The sequence below is a fragment of the Salmo trutta genome, chromosome 3, assembly GCF_901001165.1.
Source record: "Salmo trutta chromosome 3, fSalTru1.1, whole genome shotgun sequence".
Classification (NCBI taxonomy): domain Eukaryota; kingdom Metazoa; phylum Chordata; class Actinopteri; order Salmoniformes; family Salmonidae; genus Salmo; species Salmo trutta.
The window spans coordinates 45,432,128-45,453,532 of record NC_042959.1 but is presented as its reverse complement, the minus strand read 5'-3'; the positions used below and the strand labels follow the sequence as shown (position 1 = coordinate 45,453,532).

The 21,405-nt window shown below is 44.1% G+C and overlaps 1 protein-coding gene across 2 annotated transcripts in view; it reads left to right on the top strand.

The window, feature by feature from the left end:
* The window catches only part of LOC115176121 (nuclear factor of activated T-cells, cytoplasmic 1-like), a 64,598-nt gene extending 44,425 nt beyond the window's left edge, over positions 1 to 20,173 (top strand). For both annotated transcript variants that reach the window (XM_029735958.1, XM_029735963.1), the window contains exon 10: positions 18,564 to 20,173. In XM_029735958.1, the coding sequence (XP_029591818.1) occupies positions 18,564 to 18,619 (56 nt within the window). In that variant the 3' untranslated portion in view covers positions 18,620 to 20,173. The remainder of the gene's footprint in view (positions 1 to 18,563) is intronic.
* Positions 20,174 to 21,405: the final 1,232 nt, after the last annotated feature.

Here is a 21,405-nt window from a genome sequence, read left to right as displayed (position 1 = left end):
GGGGAGGGGATGACAAGTTGAACATAAGCCCCTCTAACTGCCCTTCAACCCCCTACCCCCTCCCAGCTAGCACCACTTCATCCACTACTTCTGTGATGGAGCATTGGAGCCTCGAGGCTAGCTAACTGCAGGAGATTTTGCACTGTCTGTCTGTAAAAGGGTGCCCCAAGGCTTTTTGGGTAATGTCCAGGATTTGCGATTGTATTTAAATTGATGAATGATCTGTTGGCTTGTGCTGGGGATGTATTTAGGACTGCTGGCCTGCGGCTGCCATTGGTTCGCTGCAGCAGGGGTCTGTCTGTCTCAGGATAGCCAGAAGAGTTGAGTGAGCGAATAAACCTGGACCAAGGTCCATGGATTGATGGTTAGGGGGAATGGAAGCAAGATGTATGTTAAAGTGAATTTTCAAAAGCTAGCCCTAGAGATCTTTGTATTGTTTCTGGCCCATTGTCATACGCCAAACGCAATATATACATATCTAATGTGAGGTTTACATTAAACAGAAGTCTCAAGTAAAAAAAAAAATACCTTTCACGTTGAGTCATACCCCTCGCTCCCTCTAATCCGGGGCGATTTACAATACATATGGCATTGAGCACAATGTCATGCAAAAAGACATCAATAAAAACAATAGAAGTTATGAAGAATGAGGAGGGCAGTATATTTACGCTTGCCTTGTTAGCCTGGCTAATTAACCCATAAAACAGGGGGCTGGGATGACGCCACGTTTTGTCACACGTCCTAGCCGAGCTGCAGTTGAGGTGACATCATTACCCCCTCCCGTCACACGCACACACATATCCGCTTTGATCCTAGACTTGGCTGCTGTTTACACAGCAGATTTGAAGGCTTTGAGCCACATTACGCACCCCCAGCACTCGATCCAGGGTGCTTGTGAAGGCCTCTTTGTGTGTGTGTGCGTGTGCGTGTGTGTGTGTGTGTGTGTGTGTGTGTGTGTGTGTGTGTGTGTGTGCGTGTGCGCTTGTGTGTGTGTGTGTGTGTGTGTGTGCACGTGCACGCATGTGTGTAATGCAGTCATAGTATACTGGCTTGGACATCTGTCTGATCCAGCGAGGCTGCCGCTGTGTGTCTTCTCTCATTAGCTTCTGGTGTGATGGGTGATATAATGAAGCGCAGCTGAACTAGCACAGGGCTAACGCTAATCAGCCAGCCAGACTCTTACCATCTGGTTACATCTGAATACAGTGGGGCCTTATTCACCCACATGAGAAAAACACAACCAAATGTACACTGCTGATTTCTGACACTTGACATGTGTATTCTGATTGCCTTATATTTCAGGGTCAGCTTTCCAGTTGTTGTTTCCTCCTCAACTCAAATCTTGTACAATTGAAACACTTTTTTTTTCTAAACTGAAGACAGACCTGGTGTTGCATGAGGCAGAGAGGCAGACGTCAGTGACAACAGGTTTCTAGAGAGACCTCGTCTTTCCTCGCTCTCTTTCTCTCTCCCTCTCTCTCTCTCTCTCTCCCTCAATCCATTCCCCAACAACAATACAGAATACAGAATACAGAATTCTAACATTTCAAGATCCTTGTCCGCGACCGTTCCCCTCCAACGGCAACTCAAGCTTTTCTCATGGAAACTTTTACACATCCTGGATAGGTGCCCAGACCCCAGGACTCTGCAAAACCCCTAATGATGATTGAGAGCGTGTCCGCACCACTCTGAAAACATGCTGAGTCTCTAACATCGGAGTGTGTGTCGCGAGACTGGCGCGGAGTTGAGGTGAGGGGGTTCATTAAAGAAGCTGCGGTTGGGGTGAGGGTTGTCCAATGGGACGGACTCTATGAGCTGCTGTTATTGAGTTGCTCTCGTGTGTGTGTGTGTGTGTGTGTGTGTGTGTGTGTGTGTGTGTGTGTGTGTGTGTGTGTGTGTGTGTGTGTGTGTGTGTGTGTGTGTGTGTGTGCTTGCACGCGTGCGTCCTGCCTCCGTCTATGTGTGTGTCTGTGTCTGCGAGCCTGCGTGTGTGTGTGTGAGGAGGAAAGGTAGACCATCTGACGGTCAGCCGTTTTGTGGTTAGATCCTGTGCTTTCACAACACTCACCCTTTGACCCCCAGCTCTGCTGGGAGGGGGCGGAGCCTGGGCTAATAGAGGCGGGAGAACAACACTCTCTGTTGGTTAAGTGCAGTGTCAAGACCTGCTATCCCCACGGCTTATGCTTCATGTTATTGACAGGTATAATAGAAGGGGGATGGCTTCTTTATTATTTATGACTTCAGAGAGGATGTGGACTTTTTAATATTGTTGTTATTGCTGCGTTTTCGTGTTAGGAATCTTGTTTTCCTGGCAGGACCTTGAACTGACGGTGGATAAAGGAGGGTGTAGGCTTTTGGGAAGTTTTATAATGGTTGGAAAAAATAATACAAGGCCGTATGATAGGCCTCTGAGAGCCGTTGACGGCTTAGGAGGTGGTTAGAGAGACGATGAAGATCACTAGGACATTGTGTCAACTGCAAATTTCTCCTAGTGGAATCAAAACCATGTCTTGTACCCCGCGATTTAAACAATTATTTATCTCGTTTTACTATTGTCATCATAGACTGGCCCAATGTACAATTAGTCACGATTAATATCCTTTCTTTGCTTTTCACATTATTTATGCATATAGTAGGATATGATATGCAATGACTTAGAAATAGGATTAAGTCCAAAGCAAGGAAAGCCTTCAGAGCGATCTCTTCACTCCTTACACTTTTAATGTAACTATTTGATGTTCTGTAATATAATAAATGTATGCTGGACTTAATGAAACCCTGATATCAGAATATACCATGATCTCATGGACATAGCGAGATCCCATAAAGCTTTGAGGAATAGGTTACCTTTGCACTGTGTGTGTGTGTTTGTGTGTGTGTGTGCGTGTGCGTGCGCGCGTGCGTGCGTGTGTGTGTGTGTGTGTGAAGCACTTTGGATTACCTTTAGCACTGTGTTCTGTTTCCTCTCAGTGTGCTTTTACCTCTGTCCTCTTGGCCAGGCTTGAGAAGGTCTCTGGTTGCTGTTTGGGATCAGCTGCTTTCTACACATTTCCCCCTATTATGACATGTCATGGTGTTATAGGCTCTCTGGTCCAAGATAATGAGGAAAGGGGAAATAGTCCTATTTAAGTGGTTACATATAATGGTGAAAGTATGATAGGCTGTCACCATCAAGCTTTGAATTGTAATATCCTTGCAGTAAACTCATAAGGAAGGTGATTGGCGGGATGAGCTGTATGAAGACTAACTTTAAACATACTATATGGAAGTTAGATATATTTTTTTGTATTCATTAATATAGCGTTCATCCATTTTTTTTATAAAACCACACAATCCTTAGTTGTAAGCTAACAATGTATGCTTTTGCTCACGGGTGTGGGAATATGTGTCCCTTTCTGTCCAATTAGGTCATTTCTGGGCAATATTTATATTTAGGGGACCTCTTTTGTCTCAAGAGCAACCCCAAAGACAAAAGTTCTGTTTATTCTCTTTAAATGTCAACCTATTAAGTTCCATTGGGCTCTGGGTATTTTCAAATGTGTTCCTACACGCCCAGCAGCTTAACCACAGTAGTCTTTCGGCCGCTCCGTCATAATATCCACAGTCACTGTGAAAGAATCCGTCTACCACCTAACTGCAGTTCTATATCTAAACAAATTGGGTCTCTCCATGTCAGAGGCCTGATGTAATTAGATGCGAGACCAGATTTCCTTTTTAATGGGTTTTGTGTTTATGAAAGAATGCTCAGATGTCAGGAATGCTTCTAGACGATTTGCTACTGTGAGAGTGTCTGATTATTGTCTAATTATTCCATGCTGTGTGCACATGGTTAGGTACAGTACATGAACTGATTTAGGTAGACGCCAATCTATGGCATCACAAGCTCCGTTTCTTTGAAGAGTGGCCAATTGACACTGTGGCTAGCTGTGCTTTCTCATAATTGATCTAATGAAAGTAAGGTGTGTGTGTCATGTGCGGATGCGCGTGAGACTGTGTGTGTGTGTATGTGTGTCGGTAGGACTTTTCATTACTCTTTCATTTGTACTTGCCTGGATGGGCATGTGATGTGTGTTTTATGCAGATTCTCCTGACGCAGCCGTTTAGATGGCTGGTTTCTGTGGCTTGCATTCCGAGGCTCCGAGAGTACACATTCAGAAGCCACGGAGCCACGCGATTCGCAGCGGGTCAAGCCCCAAAGAGAGGCCTGTGGCTTGGCCTGGGATGGGCCATGCATCTGGGTGAGGTGGTGGTGGTGGTACCTCTGCGCCCCATAGCCCCATGCATTCTCTCCACAGCATCTAAAGGTGATTGATGTACATGTGGTTAACAACACTGACAGGATGATCTATATTGTTCTCCGCAGGCTTTGATTGACTCCCATTTGACTCCCTTTTGGCCTGTGAGCCGTTGAGGTTATCTGTAGCCTGGCAAAGACATTATTCTAGATATGATTGTAGCTTCCTCTTCTCCAGACCACTGACATATTGGCTTCTGAATGGTTTCACGCTAAATCTTTTCTCACTGCTGTGATTGTCTGCTGGCACACACACAACACAATCTACGCCCACGCGTAGATACACACACACACACAGGCAGACAAACACACATTCCTGTGTGTTAAGTCCCCCTTTACAAAGCGGGTCTGCCACTGCCACACTGTAAGTCCTCGCTCTCACACTCTTCATACCGGTGTTTTTGTTGTTGTTGTTAGTTTGTTGGGGAATGTAAATACCTGTGGCATCGGTAAACAGAAACAGATCTCTCATTTCAGACTCGTTAATAATAGGCCCCATCTGAAATGTATTCGCTCAGTGATATAGTATCCTGTAGTGACGGATGTCAACAGAAGAGGGCTGTTCCAGCCAGGCAGGATGGGGAATGACGTGGGGTTTGCTGCTCTTGGAAAAGCACCCTGTCTCCATTGTGTTCTGCTGAGGGGAGGGAGTAGGTGGGTTAAAGAGAGAGATGGGGAGCGAGAGAGAGAAGAGGGAGAGAGTAGAGGGAGCGAGCGGGAGATGGGGACAGAGAGGAGAGAGAGAGTGTGGAAGAACGAGTAGTCCCCCGTTAGCTTCTGTCACTGGCCTATAAACTAACTGCACATCACCCCCCTGTTTCAATGGTGCAGGCCATTACACCAGTCATCCTCTCCAGAGATGATTCAACAGAGTGAAAAGGAGTTTTCTCTTATGCACATTTATAATCGTACAGTTGTTTATCGATTTCTTCTGTATTTCTTTCTGTAAGCATGTCAAGTTTTAGCGTCAGGATCACGGGAGATATTTTCTACTTTAGAGTATATATTCTTCTTGTGGAATGGGAATCGTAGATAAAGAAAGAGACAGAGAGACAGAGAGACAGAGAGACAGAGAGACAGAGAGACAGAGAGAGAGAGAGAGAGAGAGAGAGAGAGAGAGAAATGTAGTGTATGCATGCTTGACTGTAACCCACTGGGCACAGACCTCAGTTCAACATCTAGTTTTTATTTACATTTGGTTGTGAACTAAGCGTGAATCCAACATGAAATCAACAATATAGTGAGGGAAAAAAGTATTTGATCCCCTGCTGATTTTGTACGTTTTCCCACTGACAAAGAAATTATCAGTCTATAATTTGAATGGTAGGTTTATTTGAACAGTGAGAGACAGAATAACAACAAAAAAATCCAGAAAAACGCATATCAAAAATGTTACAAATTAATTTGCATTTCAATGAGGGAAATAAGTATTTGACCCCTCTGCAAAACATGACTTTGTACTTGGTGGCAAAACCCTTCTTGGCAATCACAGAGGTCGGACGTTTCTTGTAGTTGGCCACCAGGTTTGCACACATCTCAGGAGGGATTTTGTCCCATTCCTCTTTGCAGATCTTCTCCAAGTCATTAAGGTTTCGAGGCTGACGTTTGGCAACTCAAACCTTCAGCTCCCTCCACAGATTTTCTATGGGATTAAGATCTGGAGACTGGCTAGGCCACTCCAGGACAGTAATGTGCTTCTTATTGAGCCACTCCTTTGTTGCCTTGGCCGTGTGTTTTGGGTCATTGTCATGCTGGAATACCCATCCACGACCCATTTTCAATGCCCTGGCTGAGGGAAGGAGGTTCTCACCCAAGATTTGACGGTACATGGCCCCGTCCATCGTCCCTTTGATGCGGTGAAGTCGTCCTGTCCCCTTAGCAGAAAAACACCCCCAAAGCATAATGTTTCCACCTCCATGTTTGATGGTGGGGATGGTGTTCTTGGGGTCATAGGCAGCATTCCTCCTCCTCCAAACACGGCGAGTTGAGTTGATGCCAAAGAGCTCTATTTTGGTCTCATCTGACCACAACACTTTCACCCAGTTGTCCTCTGAATCATTCAGATGTTCATTGGCAAACTTCAGACGGGCATGTATATGTGCTTTCTTGAGCAGGGGGACCTTGCGGGCGCTGCAGGATTTCAGTCCTTCACGGCGTAGTGTGTTACCAATTGTTGTCTTGGTGACTATGGTCCCAGCTGCCTTGAGATCATTGACAAGATCCTCCCGTGTAGTTCTGGGCTGATTCCTCACCGTTCTCATGATCATTGCAACTCCACAAGGTGAGATCTTGCATGGAGCCCCAGGCTGAGGGAGATTGACAGATCTTTTGTGTTTCTTCCATTTGCTAATAATCGCACCAACTGTTGTCACCTTCTCACCAAGCTGCTTGGCGATGGTCTTGTAGCCCATTCCAGCCTTGTGTAGGTCTACAATCTTGTCCCTGACATCCTTTTAGAGCTCTTTGGTCTTGGCCATGGTGGAGAGTTTGGAATCTGATTGATTGATAGCTTCTGTGGACAGGTGTCTTTTATACAGGTAACATTTACATTTCACTTCTTGGGGCTATGTGGGACGCTAGCGTGCCACCCGTGGCGCACCCTATCAACAGCAGGTGCATTTCAAGAGCGGCAAATTTGAAACCAAATAAATGTCAAAATTCAAATTTCTCAAACATACAACTAACTTACACCCTTTGAAAGATAAACATCTCCTTAATCTAACCACGTTGTCCGATTTCAAAAAGGCTTTACGGCGAAAGCATAAAGTTGGGTTATGTTAGGAGAGTACATTGACAATAGCTGTGTGTAATGTATTGTCAATTCAAAGACAGGCGTCACCAAAACCATAAAATCAGCTAAAATTATGCACTAACCTTTTACAATCTCCATCAGATGACACTCCTAGGACATTATGTTAGACAATGCATGCATTTTTAGTTCTATCAAGTTCATATTTATATCCAAAAACAGCGTTTTACTATGGCGTTGATGTTCAGGAAATCGTTTCCCTCCAATAACCGGCAGTCAAGTCATGACAACAAAATAATTAATTAATATTAGAAAACATTGGTAAAATATTATATTGTCATTCAAAGAATTATAGATTTACATCTCTTGAACGCAATCGACTTGCCAGATTTAAAAATAACCTTACTGGGAAATCACAGTTTGCAATAATCTGAGCACTGCGCCCAGAAAAATACGCTTTGCGATACAGACTAACCGCCATGTTGGAGAGATCTAAAATCGAAAATACTATGTAAATAATCCATTACCTTTTGATTGTCTTCATCAGATGTCACTTCCAGGAATCCCAGGTCCATAACGAATGTAGTTTTGTTCAAAAAAGCTCATCATTTATGTCCAAAAAGCTCCATGTTGTTAGCACATGATCTAAGCCAGCCGGACTTCACTTCACGAACGGAAAAAATATATTTACGTTCGTTCAAACATGTCAAACGTTGTATCGCATAAATCATTAGTGCCTTTTTTAACCAGAACATGAATAAAATTCAAGGCGGACGATTGGGTTCTCTTTTAAAACGTATTGGAACGACAGTACCCAACATCAACTCGCGCCCCAGGTGTCTAATGGGCCATCACCGTTCCAAGGCTCTTGTTCGGTCAGATCTCACAGTATAAGACTCAAAACACTTTGTAAAGGCTGGTGACATCTAGTGGAAGCAATAGGAAGTGCCAAAACATTCCTCAGCCCCTTTGTTTTTCAATGGCATAGGCTTAAAGTCAATTCAACACATCAGGTATCCACTTCCTGTCAGAATCTGTCTCAGGGTTTTGCCTGCCAAATGAGTTCTGTTATACTCACAGACACCATTCAAACAGTTTTAGAAACTTTAGGGTGTTTTCTATCCATATATAATAAGTATATGCATATTCTAGTTACTGGGTAGGATTAGTAACCAGATTAAATCGGGTACATTTTTTTATCCAGCCGTGAAAATACTGCCCCCTATACCATAACAGGTTAAGTAATTTAGCAGACGCTCTTATCCAGAGCAACTTACAAATTGGTGCATTCACCTTATGATATCCAGTGGAACAACCACTTTACAATAGTGCATCTAAATCTTTTAAGGGGGGGGTTAGAAGGATTACTTTATGATATCCTAGGTATTCCTTGAAGAGGTGGGGTTTCAGGTGTCTCCGGAAGGTGGTGATTGACTCTGCTGTCCTGGTGTCGTGAGGGAGCTTGTTCCACCATTGGGGTGCCAGAGCAGCGAACAGTTTTGACTGGGCTGAGCGGGAACTGTGCTTCCTCAGAGGTAGGGAGGCGCGCAGGCTGAGATTAGGAGCACTCCTTTTAAGAGTGTGCTCCTAATCTCAGCTCGTTACCTGTATAAAAGACACCTGGGAGCCAGAAATCTTTCTGATCGAGAGGGGGTCAAATACTTATTTCCCTCATTAAAATGCAAATCAATTTATAACATTTTTGACATGCGTTATTGGGGATTTTTTTGTTGTTATTCTGTCTCTCACTGTTCAAATAGACCTACCATTAATATTATAGACTGATCATTTCTTTGTCAGTGGGCAAACGTACAAAATCAGCAGGGGATCAAATACTTTTTTCCCTCACTGTATATTCCAAGAGGGAGATAGAAAGCAGTGGGGCAGAAGCTGCTATGAGAATGGCTATGGGGGGGCGGGGGGGTTGCAGGCACGCTCAACACCTGCTTAGATCCAGGGATATTCAGTCAGACACGCACAGGGCAGACTCACAAGAAGGCTGACAGACATACTGAGAGTGAGAGGGGAAAATGTGAGGGTGAAGCAAGAAGCATGCAATCTCTGGTTAGATTCCCTGGCAGTTTCTCCCAATGCCCCTGTACTTCACACGCAGACCGAACATACTTGCTTCTGACTGGGCTGAAGCTGTTATTAACTCAATCGATAGAAGTCTAAGAAAGAAAAACACGGCTCAGGGTGGAGGAGTGTATTTCTCTCATTTTCCCACTGAGCACCTGTAGAGCAGAGAATTACCACGCTGAGGTTGAATGGGTTTGCTTTTAAGGATCGTTCAGAAGCGGTGAGCGTTCAGTGTCCCATTGCTGGCTTATGAACCGTGGAGGATATAAACCTCAATTAGTCCCTTGACTGCCCAGACTGACCTCTTTCTCTCATACTACAATTTTAAGTTCTCATCTCGACATTAACATGGATAGAAGGTGGAAGCTAAGCCGACCCTGTCTACTGCCATACCTCACTAAGAAGTAAGACCTCTAAGAGCTAGTCAGGGGTGTCCAGGTTAAAACTCGGAGGTGATATGAGATTGCAAAGCTGCACTCTTTAAAAGGTTAGTTTATATCTCTTCAGATGGGGTAAATTGTGATTCTCTCTGTTAGGTATTATGAATCCCTCATGTCAAATCCGCTCGCACGTTCCTCGAGTCAGATGAGGTCAGTTGTTAATGCTCCAGGTGAGCGGCGATGTCACGTATGTTTTAATTGAATCGGTAAGATTTAATGTATTTAGGAGAAAGAGCGGGACTCCCTCTCTGCTAAGACGTTCATGTGGCGAACTCCCCGAGCGATGGCAAGCATTAAATCTACAGGTGATGAAGTCGTATAGGCCACAATCAGGTGAAACCGCCAGCTATGATTAACCAATGACGGCTCAGATAGGTTTTTGTTTGTATGTGTGTGTGTGTGCGTGCGCTTGCGTTCGTGTGTGTGTCTGTCTGTGTCTGTTAGTTAGCATGTGTGCGCATGGTTGCTGTGATGTGTGTAGGAAGAAGTTGGAACAGATATCCTGGGATCCCTATAGATGTTATAGTGTTATAGTATCTAGGATGGCTGGATGGATCAGAACCTCCAGATGTAGGAAGGTTGTCTGTCTGCACACTAGGTAAATCAAAAAAGAGGTTGACGTGAGGAGAGGACTTGCCAAGCCAACCCACCCCCTTCCCTTTAACCCTAGCCCAGGTAAGTAAGTCCATGAGTCACCCTAACTTGACCATTTTGCCTCTCAGTCTACCAATCATAGCAGGTGGGAGAAGATTTAAAACAGTGTAGACTCAGAGCAGATTCCAGGTCAGTGGACTGGGAGTGAATCAGATCTGAGACTTACAGTAAATATAAGTCTGACTTTGTAGGTCAGCTGCGAGATCTCAGCAGGAGTGTTGGAGACAGGAGACAGGAGGAGTTTCTCTGCACTGCTTGAGCCTTTTGTGGATTCAGTGTCCATCCGTCTGAGTTTTAGTGCTGCGCTGTGATGTGCTGTGACTCCCGGAAGTTCCTCATGGCAAGGTCTTCGCTGTATATCCAACATTGCGAGGCAGATTGAGACAGTATCCCTGCTGGCATTGGGATGGGTCGCTCCAGGAGTATATTGTCAAGTTCAAAGGCTCCCTTTTGTAAATGCATGAAAGAGATTGCGAAGAACAAGAGCTCATACCTCTTCACCGGGATGGAAAGAGCAACGGTCCAGTCGAAGGCCAAGCGCCAGGCTCTCTACACACACACACACACACACACACACACACACACACACACACACACACACACACACACACACACACACACACACATGCGCGCGCGCACACACACACACACACACACACACACATACACACACACGCACACACACACACACACACACACACACACACACACACACACACACACGCACATACACTCAAACGATAAGGTACCTCTCAAAGCCTCATGTCTATGATAGATAGGGTCTAATAAAACTTGCACTGAGGTATGCCTTTTTGGAAGCAGGGAATGTGGTTTTCTATATAAAACGTGGATTCCAAAATCCCACTTTACAACTGACAGGGAACAGGTGATTTAAAGAGGCAGAATACAAATGCTGATGTCATAAATCCCATTATATGCAGGTGTACGGCCAAATTCTCACTCAGGTGGCTGTAATCTCGCAAAGTATGATAGCTTCAATATGTCAATGCTTTTTCCGCCATATTCAAAAAGGGGAGATCTCAATCCATGTGCATTAGCCACCGTTGCCTCATGCTTTTCCAATTCGGCATCAATCAGACCGGGCGTATCTGATGGCCATCGTTATTTTAGCATGAAACTTTAAGTCAATGAGGCATGCTGAACTTTTTAAATTCAACTCCTTTCATATCTCCACCATGCAGACGTGTGTTTCACTCACTCTCTCACTCAGATATTTGTAGACGTTGTGATTGGTTGGGCTTGCGCTTTATTGCAGCTTTATATGTAAAGAAACACATATAGGATTACTATAGCATGCAGAAGGAGATTAAAGCCCCCTGTTTAATTTGACTATCAAATATATCATGAAATCTTGGTACCGCTGCTTTACTTTGTACTGTTAGTAGTCGAGAAACTGGGGGAGGACACAGCGAAGACGATCAAGTGACTCATTTCAGTCCATCAATGATGAGCTCACAGGAGAGCAGCCCTAACCATGTAAACACCTCACTGGCCTCGTCCCCGGAGACGGGCCCCAGCGAACACACCCACCGCCCCCAGGGCCTTAGAGGAAGTGAGAGGAGGAGAGGAACGGGCGGCGGCGGCATCTCACAGAGAAGTAAGATAAGGAGGAGAGGCAGCAGTAGCAACACACCATGGGAGATCAAAGAGAAAGTGCCTTGCCAAAACAAGCAAATCAGTGTCGGGCGGTTTTCAGTTAAAAAAAAAAGCTGTTGTTTTTAGATTGGCTGTGTAATTTTGGGGTGGCTGGCTATTGTTTTTTCAGCCTGTTTCGGTCTGCGAGGCGGCGGTTGCAGCCCTCTGGCTACTGCCTGGTGTTTTCCGTCTGGCCTGAGCACAGAGCAGATGCTCGCTAGCTCTCTAGGGGTCCACCCGTTTAGCCTGGCAACGAGCGGGCTTCATCTGACTTCGGAGACCAATAAAGCAAGCTGTCTGAGATGAGGAGCACATCGGAGACTCACGTAGGAAGACACAGGTGGAGATGAGATGAGAGCAGCACTTCACTTTATCTCGCTGTCTCCCCACTCCTTGCTCTCCACCGTGGAGCAATACTCGGAGGTCCTGCAAGCAGTAGCAGCCATCAGAGGAAAGTATTCCTGGAGATCCAAGGACTCCCTCTCTCCGCCAGCGTGGCTCAGCCTCTGTTAACCATTACTCCCCCCCCCCCCCCCCCCCTTACCATTAGTGTGCACCTTGGCAGTGGAGGAAGCGGATTGGCCGAGGCCCAGGGCACACAGCAACGTCTGCGCAGCGCCCAGCTGCTGCCGGAAGGGTTGTAAAACTCGAGCAGAGACCCTCACAGTCGACTCCAGCTACAACCCCCCCCCCGCTCTCCGCTCTCTCTCTCTCCAACACACTTTAACTTTTTCTTTCGTCTCCTCCGGTCAGTCGTGAGGCTGAGTGCTTCCACATGGGGAAAGGCAGGCTTCACACATTAGCAGAGTTGTGGGGATGATATATCCCCATCTGCACATATAATCACATCATTACACCCACAGGGCTTCCCAGGGTATCAGTCTCTGTTGTCTACCTGCTAGTCTGAGATGAATTTATGAAGTGTTCAATCACGGTGAAGAATTAGCTTAGTGTAATTTCTCTGTGTCCAACTGTGTTTATCTATAGGGATGAGTTTGTATATGCGTGTGCTGCGAGTGCATGTGTCTGTCTGTCTGTCTGTCTGTCTGTCTGTCTGTCTGTCTGTCTGTCTGTGTGTGCGTGCGTGCGTGCATTGGTATGTGTGTACCTGTCTGCATGCTCTGACCCTTTCACAACACTGGTTCTGACAGATTCTTAGGAGAAGAGGAGTGAGTGGCGTGCATCCAGCCTCTCCCTCTAACCTGCGTGGGAGGCTGCAAATTGTCCATTAAGCGTTTCTGCTGAAACCGAGAGCAGATTTGATATTGTAGGGAAACAAAAGTAATATGTAGCAGGAAATTCAATTGTCTCTCTTTAGCAGCTTCAAACTCCAGTTCAGCTTCCTCACCAAATCAATTTCACATACACGTTGAGTTCAAACGAGGTTGAGCATTTGTTTTGTGGATGTCCAAATGGCTGTACTCCCCTCTTCTGCCTATTACAGTATTTTGAAATAGAGAAGGGTAATGCATTTTGTTGCATTACGCTATTGTTCCTAAATCATCTGGATTTTCATGCCATGGTTTGCATGTGTGTCTGCATGCGTGCTCCTTTGTGTGTGCCTGTTTGTGTCTGTGTGCGTGCGTGCACTCACGGATGCTGTCTGTATGTGTTGGTGCGCTTGTGGGCCTGCATGCCGGTGTGTGTCCATGTCGATGTGAATGACCATTATGATTCAGATCAGCTTCTTCATATGCAGTAGGGAGCCAGAACACAATAGGTGGAAGCTTGTGCTTGGCTTTCTGACAAGGCATGATGGGGCACTCGAGGGCCCGGGGGAAGTGTAAGCAGAGGAAGAGTACGCCTATGTACAGCACCGAGGTTTCTAACCCTAACACCACTGGAGTTAATGTAGTTTATCCACCCTGTGAAAGTTAGCTATGCCTTCCTTCATGGGCAGCCGGAGACCGGAGAGAATAGAAACTCCCAAGCAGGATGCCTCTCTTACAACGCTTACAACTCAGAGTTCAAAGGGTATGTTTAGAAAGTTGAGCAGGAAGAAGGTGAAGTGAAGTCAGCGCTAGTGCCAGGTCATTGCCAGTCGTTGATTGGGTAAAGGGGGAATCGGGTTACGCTTGCAGGAACCACCGAGTGTTTTTGCGGCCTGGGAGGCTCTCCTCTCCGTCTCCTCTAACCGCATGGCTATCTTCTGTTCTCAGAGGATAGCCTGGATGTTATCGAACCCCGACGCCAACGCTATCTGCTAACCTCGGCTAACTCAATCCCCGCGCAGGTCAGGTTTGGCTGGGGGAGCTCGGGTGGCGCGTTCTCCTCGCCCAAATGAAGTCATAATGCTTCTGCCTGGATAACTAAATCAAAATAGGGCCAAATTGCTCCACTGCTGCTCCGATGGACTTCGCTGTTGGTCTCGGATCAGTCTTTATCAGAATTGAACATTGACAAGCTCGTTAACCTTTTGGGTGCCTACTGCCTTGGCGGCCATTTCAGGCACATTACGGTAGCTTAACCTAACAGCAGCCTGTAATCTAAACCTCTCGGTTCACTTGGTGCTGTGTTCTAATTTCATGTACAACTGACAAACATGGTTTAGTCAAAGCTTGAAATTTAATTATATGGCATTGCAGTCCCTCTGCTGTGCACTTTGGGCCCTTTCAGAGGTGCCTGGTAGCTCCTCCTTGAGATGAGGGAAGTCTTTTTAATGACTGTTTATGCCGACAGAGAGAGTACCTTGGAGAGCTCTCTATACACTTGTTCAGTAGGGCCACACCCCGGAGGGAAAGCTGCTTCTTCCCTGATGTACTGTAGCAGAGAGATTAGAAAGCCCAACCCAAGCCAATCCCATAGATACATCCATCTTTTGCTTGTCCATCCGTAGAAACATGGTTAGACGTGTACTCCCCACCGCACAAACACATAGAAAGTAGTGCAGCAGGATAATTATAGAGGTGGGTAGGAGCGATGGCTGCTTCATTGACACACTATATTTCCATACTACCTTCTCTCCTTCTCCAAACGTTAAGTACGTTTGCATGCACAGTAAATCATTTGAATATAAAATGGATTATGGCAGTAGGCTGATTATGGCAATAGTCATGCAAACATTTTGCTTACCTTCATCGGCGTACGGTCAAAATCGAATTAAGCACACGCCGATTAAAACACCTGGTTTTCTGAGTAATCTTTCGAATTATTAGGACACGGAAACAGCTTAATCAGGGTTCCAAACTGTGTATTTGATCTGCATGTGCCAGCAGCAGTAGCACAAGCCTCCCTCTTTTGCGCGAGTGGAGTGAGTTTGGAAAAACTGAAAGTATGAATCTTAGAAGTTTAGTTTTCACAGAACTTTATGTGTCGGGAAACTCAGAATCAAAAAGGCTTCTCTGTGGTATAAAGGTTTATTTTGATTTGCCGATTTTCTACACTGTGTCCCTAAATTCAGATGTGTCCATGTAAACAGGATTATTAGGGAAATCGTTATTCTTGCAAAATGTGTCAATGTTTTAAACAACCTATTATGTTAATCTGACTAGCCACAATAATCAGGTTATTGTGTGCATATAACCATACTGATTGTAGGAGAAAATCAACATTTTCTCCCCTCTGAAAGAGGCGAGGAGTTGAGAAATCAAAGGATCACAATTGAGATTCAGCCCTCTGTCACTCTCACAACTTCCAAAATGAGCTGCTAAACAGGCTGACAGCTATGGCTGTGGTTTGGACGTGATTAGAGGTACTTAAGGTAATAAAGGATGCCACTTTTTTGGGGGGGGGCGAGGATTGTGTTGTTTTGCATGAGTGGAATATGTTCAGTTGAATTTTCCACTGTTTTTGTTTATTCAACAAAGGACTTCTCACACTTATAGCTTTCCATACATGAGAAACCGGAACCGAAAAGAAAATAAGTTTCCGATGCTGTTGAGAAGCTTGTCAAGCAGGTTGGAATGACAATGGTAGTGTTATCATCAATCAGAGTTTGATCCGAGGAGAGCCACACATTAACATCTGTAGTGGTTGCAATAATATTTTCAGAACCTAAATTAATATGACTTTATAAATAATGTAACTACATTTGATACTGACTGCCTATCTACTAAAGATTCACATTATCATACGCATGAAGTATCATCATGTTTCTATTTTGTCAGTTGGGCATATTTGATAGGGTCTTACGCAGTCTGTGAGGAGACATTGCAGTCTTGCACTAACTCACAAGGTTGTGTAACACCTTGAACTGCCTTGATTTATAGCAAAATTCCATTTCGAACACCATGTTCGCCCTCAAATAGGACTTCTCATCATTTTACTGTGTTTTCACGCTTGCCTCCTTCATATGAGAGAGAGTAAGGTGGATGTGGGGAGTGAAGTGAGTAAAGCACTGTCATCTGGGTTAGTGTTGCGTCATGGAAGAAGAATGCAATGAGAGGACCTAGGCTGACCTCTGACCCCGTTTCCCTTCTTTCCTCGCCTCAGAAGAATGTGTTTCTCCTCAAGGACTAGACAGGGTGGCCTAGTGTACAGTAATACAACTGGGTCATGTCCATTAGGTATCACATGGAAGAAAACTGCCTGAAATAGGGAAGGACTACTTTTACTTGTCCAATGAGAAACATAGATTATTATTTGAAACCCTTTCCATCACCATTTCCAAAGCTATTACCATGAACAAGATCCAGGGCTTGACGCCTTAGCCTTGATACTAGCCTAGAACTTAGGACAGCCCATACCTAGTAACACGGGTATATAATTAGAGACAGACTTCATAATAGAGTGGACCTTGAATAATGCAATAAAGTTTCACATGACATCTTATGGGGATCTCTAAGCACAGTAAAACACCAAACACGAATACAAACGAATTTGTCCCTGGTCAGTCAATTATTTTGAGGCCTACCTAAGAATTATTATTTTCCCCTTGAGATACAGATAACTGATGGCATTAGCTAGTTATAACTGTTTGTGATAGTTGTGTGGTGTAACAGTTGGCCACATCCTGTTTCGGTGGCTTTCTGAAGGTCAACAGGGCTCAGATAGGAGGCTGTCAGGGGCAGTTCGGTTGAACTACCTGTACAGTTTTTATTTTTTTCGCTGTGCCTCGAAAGTGGAAAATATTAGTTGATAAAGCGTAGGAAAACAACACTGTGGTTAATACGTGGGTGTTGAGATGTCAGTGTTTTTATCCTGACTGACAAGAAGAGAGGAAGCTACTGCTTTTCTCTCAGAGAAAAGGTACATTTGTGGCATACGCTGCTGTGTTGGATTTTCCCTCCCTCGACAATTCTTCTCTCCCCCAAGCTATTTTCTTGTTTCTCTCACAACCATGGAATTGAAGACTGGCATTAAAGTTTGATCATTTAATTGTAACACGCTTGTGTGCCTTTTTTTTTTTGGTCCCGAGGAGGCGTAACTAAAAATAACCGCAACGTGTAAAAGCCTGTTTAGCCCGGAGCGGAATTACTGGTAAAAACAGCCAGCGGTTTGACTTTTTCCAGTGGGAGTTGAAAGGGAGGTGAGGGAGGTGAGCCCCAACTCTATGTGTGTGTGTGTGTGTGTGTGTGTGTGTGTGTGTGTGTGTGTGTGTGTGTGTGTGTGTGTGTGTGTGTGTGTGTGTGTGTGTGTGTGTGTGTGTGTGTGTGTGTGTGCGTGTGTGCGTGCGTGTATACATCCTGCGCATTCATATTCAGAATTATTTCATTTTTTTTACCTCTACCAAGCTGTTTCAGTCAATCATAATTCAAACACTGAACTCATTTATCACAACTCATATCCATAAACATTCATATTCATAGAAACACCAGGAAAATATAGTATTTAATCATGTAAACACTTCTACTGCCACAATAAATGAAAGGGTGCCCTCATTTGGTCCCCCCCTCCTCTCTCCCTGTGTGTAGGGTGGTGATGTCTGTGTTTGTGTGTTTGAGGGGGGGGGGGGGGGGGTGCGATATCTGTGTGGGTAGGTTGTCTCCACTGTATGCCTGTTTGTCCAGTGGACCAGGAGCTGATAAAGTAGGCCTAGTCTGCCCAGTCTGCCCTGGTCTGTGGGTGCAGAGTGGATATGAGGAGGGTGCAGACTTCCTTTCAGGCGGGAGTTCCAGACTGAGTGGCCCTTCTCTCTTTCTCTGTCTCTCTCTCTCTGTCTTTCTATCTCTCTCTCTTTCTCTCTCTTTTCCTCTGCTTTACATTAGAGTGCCTTGAGGAGCCTCTTGTTTGCTCCCAGTCCTAGGGCCCGGGTCAGTCACTTCCCCCCCAATGTGCCAAAGCACACAGCAGATAAAGAGAGGGGACTGCTCTCCGTCTGCCTGACTGTGGGAAACACGCGGGCACAGGATCTAGAACAGGAAAGGCAAGAAAGAGAATAAGGGTGTGTGTGAGTGTGTAATTGTGTCTAAATCCCACAGTGGTGATTCACTGAAAATTCTTAAAGAAAAGCAATTTTATTGCTGTGTCAAAAGAGATTTAGAATGAGTTACATATTTTTCACTTTGCAATTGTGCTGCTATTGAGAAAGTGGAAATATTATTCTTACTTGAATCCGCAGAAATCACAGTGACAAACTTTTAACCACCAAATCTCATGCGGTACAGGTGCAGCCGCAGAAAATGGTGATGATGATGGTGATGATGATGATGGTGAAGATGACGAAGATGAATGTTGTGACAATGATGTTATAATGAGAATTATATTTTGGATGGCTTTTCGAGTAACAATATCTCTCCTTTTGTCTCCACAGTCAATGAGATCATCCGAAACGACCTGTCCAGCATCTCAGTGCATCTCAGTACATAAACTCTCTGCAGATACAAAAAGGGACAGAGGCAAAGGGACAAACCAAAGCTCCTATATCCACATGAGGAACCCCTTAACAGAGAGCTTTCACATTACCACTTCCTCATTGCTACATTTCCCAGATGCCTGATTCGCTTGCCCCTCGTTACACTGCAGAACGATTGGCCGACTGGTGGTCATTGACAGGAAACTGCAAAGCTCCATATGAACGAATGTTATAGTATAACGTGAGACGGCCTTAGATATAATGGGAGGGACTGTGACAATTACTACACTTGCCTTAAATGACGACTCTTGCTCTTCCATGGACCAAACAGCTCAGTAAGACTGAATACTCGTTTCTTTACTGATGACCTCTTCTTTATGTGTGTTGGACTCTAATATACGGACAAGCCAATGGGTGTGTCATATGTTGGTCAGAGCGTCCTGGCAAACCACAGCAACCCAGGCAGTGCCTTACAACATCACTCACTGACTAGAATGCAATATCATTTCGATCACTTCAATCATTCGTTTACAGGGAAACTAAAAAATGTCTGGAAAATAAATAGAGATGTGTACAGGTTAGAATTGTGTATCAGTTTTTTTTTTATTATGTCCTTGTCCATTTATACTGAATGTTGTGTATGATATTCTTTGTATAAACATGTATTTGAAATGTACTTTGCGTATGCCTTAAATCTATTATGCAGTTTTGCGGTTTAGCTCCTCGTTTTTTTTCTTCCAGTGTCTTCCTTTTTCTAATGATCCAATGTGCACCACCTCGTTGCTAGCATCTGTCTTGACACCTAGTGCCTCTTCTATCCTTCCGCTCCGGCCTCCCTCTCCCTCTTCCCTTCTTTTTTTGAAAATATTCAGAAACGCTTAGACCATCAGGAAAGAGCCCACTACACATACCTTATTCACATACCTTATTCCCCTGGCCTGTATAATACAGCTAGAGAAGGGTTGAGCCGTCAGCTTGGCAATAATTGATTTCCGCATATGAAAGGATTTGACCTAATTATTGTTCAAGCTTCTTCTTTACTGTTAGAGACAGTGGCTCAGTAGGCTTCAGTCAGTATGTAATGCACTTTACCATAGTAATGGCACAAGGTTTCTCCTCCGTCGTGACCAAATGTTATAGGATCTAGATTCATATACTTAGTATGATAGGACAGACAGCCCTTACTGAGCTACGGAGTCTCTTCTTATAAAGGATGACAGATCTGCAATCGTTTTCTATGTCGTCAAGTACAATGTCTTTCTTCAGCATGCGGAGAATACTAATGATATATATGATTTAGCTTTACTATACCGTTAAATAGCTTCATGAATACATGTGGACTATATGATAGCATGGCTCTATGTAACAGATTGATGTATTGTGCCTTATTCTCTATTGTCTCTCTGCTACAACATGATTGGAACTCTTAATCATTTTCTATCCAGGCGCAAAGGTGAAACATATTTCCTCTTTAATATGAAATATTTATGGAAATTGAAATGGTGTTTTATGTACACTCAATGTGTTCTATAAAAAAAATGAATGAATAAATGACATGAAAATGACAATACTGACATGTGCATTGCTGTTATTAGGATTTTAATTTGATTTTAACGTTGAGCATTTTACACACACACACGTACACGCACACACATGCAGTGATACTCTAGCTGTTTCGTATTGCTGTCTTTACCAGATGGCATTGTCCATGAATCTATGCGTGTGCTATAAAAACCCTTTCCTTTTGGCACAAATCATTACCAGAAATCATATATGGTGTTTTATCCCTCCGACTGTCTGGAATGACATAACATTTTTAGATATCTAATTTACCCTCAACACTGAAACAATATTTTCCATACAGCGATACAGAATCAATTACTCACGAAATGCGTCTCTCTAAGCACACTGAACTCGTTCTCTGCCTTATCCATCCATGCTCCATATGGCTATGCTTTAGTTTAAGACTTTCTCTATAACTCAACAGCTTTTGGTTTTCTTGTGTTATAGTATTTGACCATGGTAAACCTTGGATGGTTCCAACCTGTCCCCGTATGTCTAATAAAGCTTGAAATGGACACAGCAGGACCTTGACGTGTATGGGGCAAATTCAATTATCTTCCCATGGCTTTATGCAAACTCTGATGATGAATTCATTTCCTCTAAGGTCTCTTTTTTTCCCAAGGTCTCTTACAAGGCACAATACAGTAGTCTACATATATGGCCTATTTATTAACAAAACGTTGAAATACAATTCAAATACATGGACAATTTTTGTTGGCAGTTATTTTAGTTGGGGGGGGGTGGAGATGCAACAAGGTATTTACATAAATGAACTGCAAATAGCAGGCATTGTTTGGTCATAATTCTTCTACAATTCAAGGCATACATCCAAGCCTTTACATTACAGTTTTTTTCCAACTGCTTACACACGTTTTCAAAACTGTCTCCTTTTTTTCTCAAAACTCTACACACAATTCCCTAAACTGCACACACAAAATGCAAAATGCCTCGCATCTCCTTCAAAATGTAACACTGCATTCAAAATGCCATAAACACGTGTCAGAATGAAGCATTCGCATCAAATGGCAAACACTGCTTTCATAATAGTACATTTTTGGATATACCATGTAAACACTGTCGTTCTAAATCTAAAGCTCTTTGGTCATTCATAGGCTTATATCTACATTTCAGTACAGTGTTCTACAGTAAAGTAATCTGCTGAGAGGGGTAACAAGTACACTGTAAACATCAATGCAATGTAGAAACAGAAAATATTTATTAGGCCAAACATTACTGT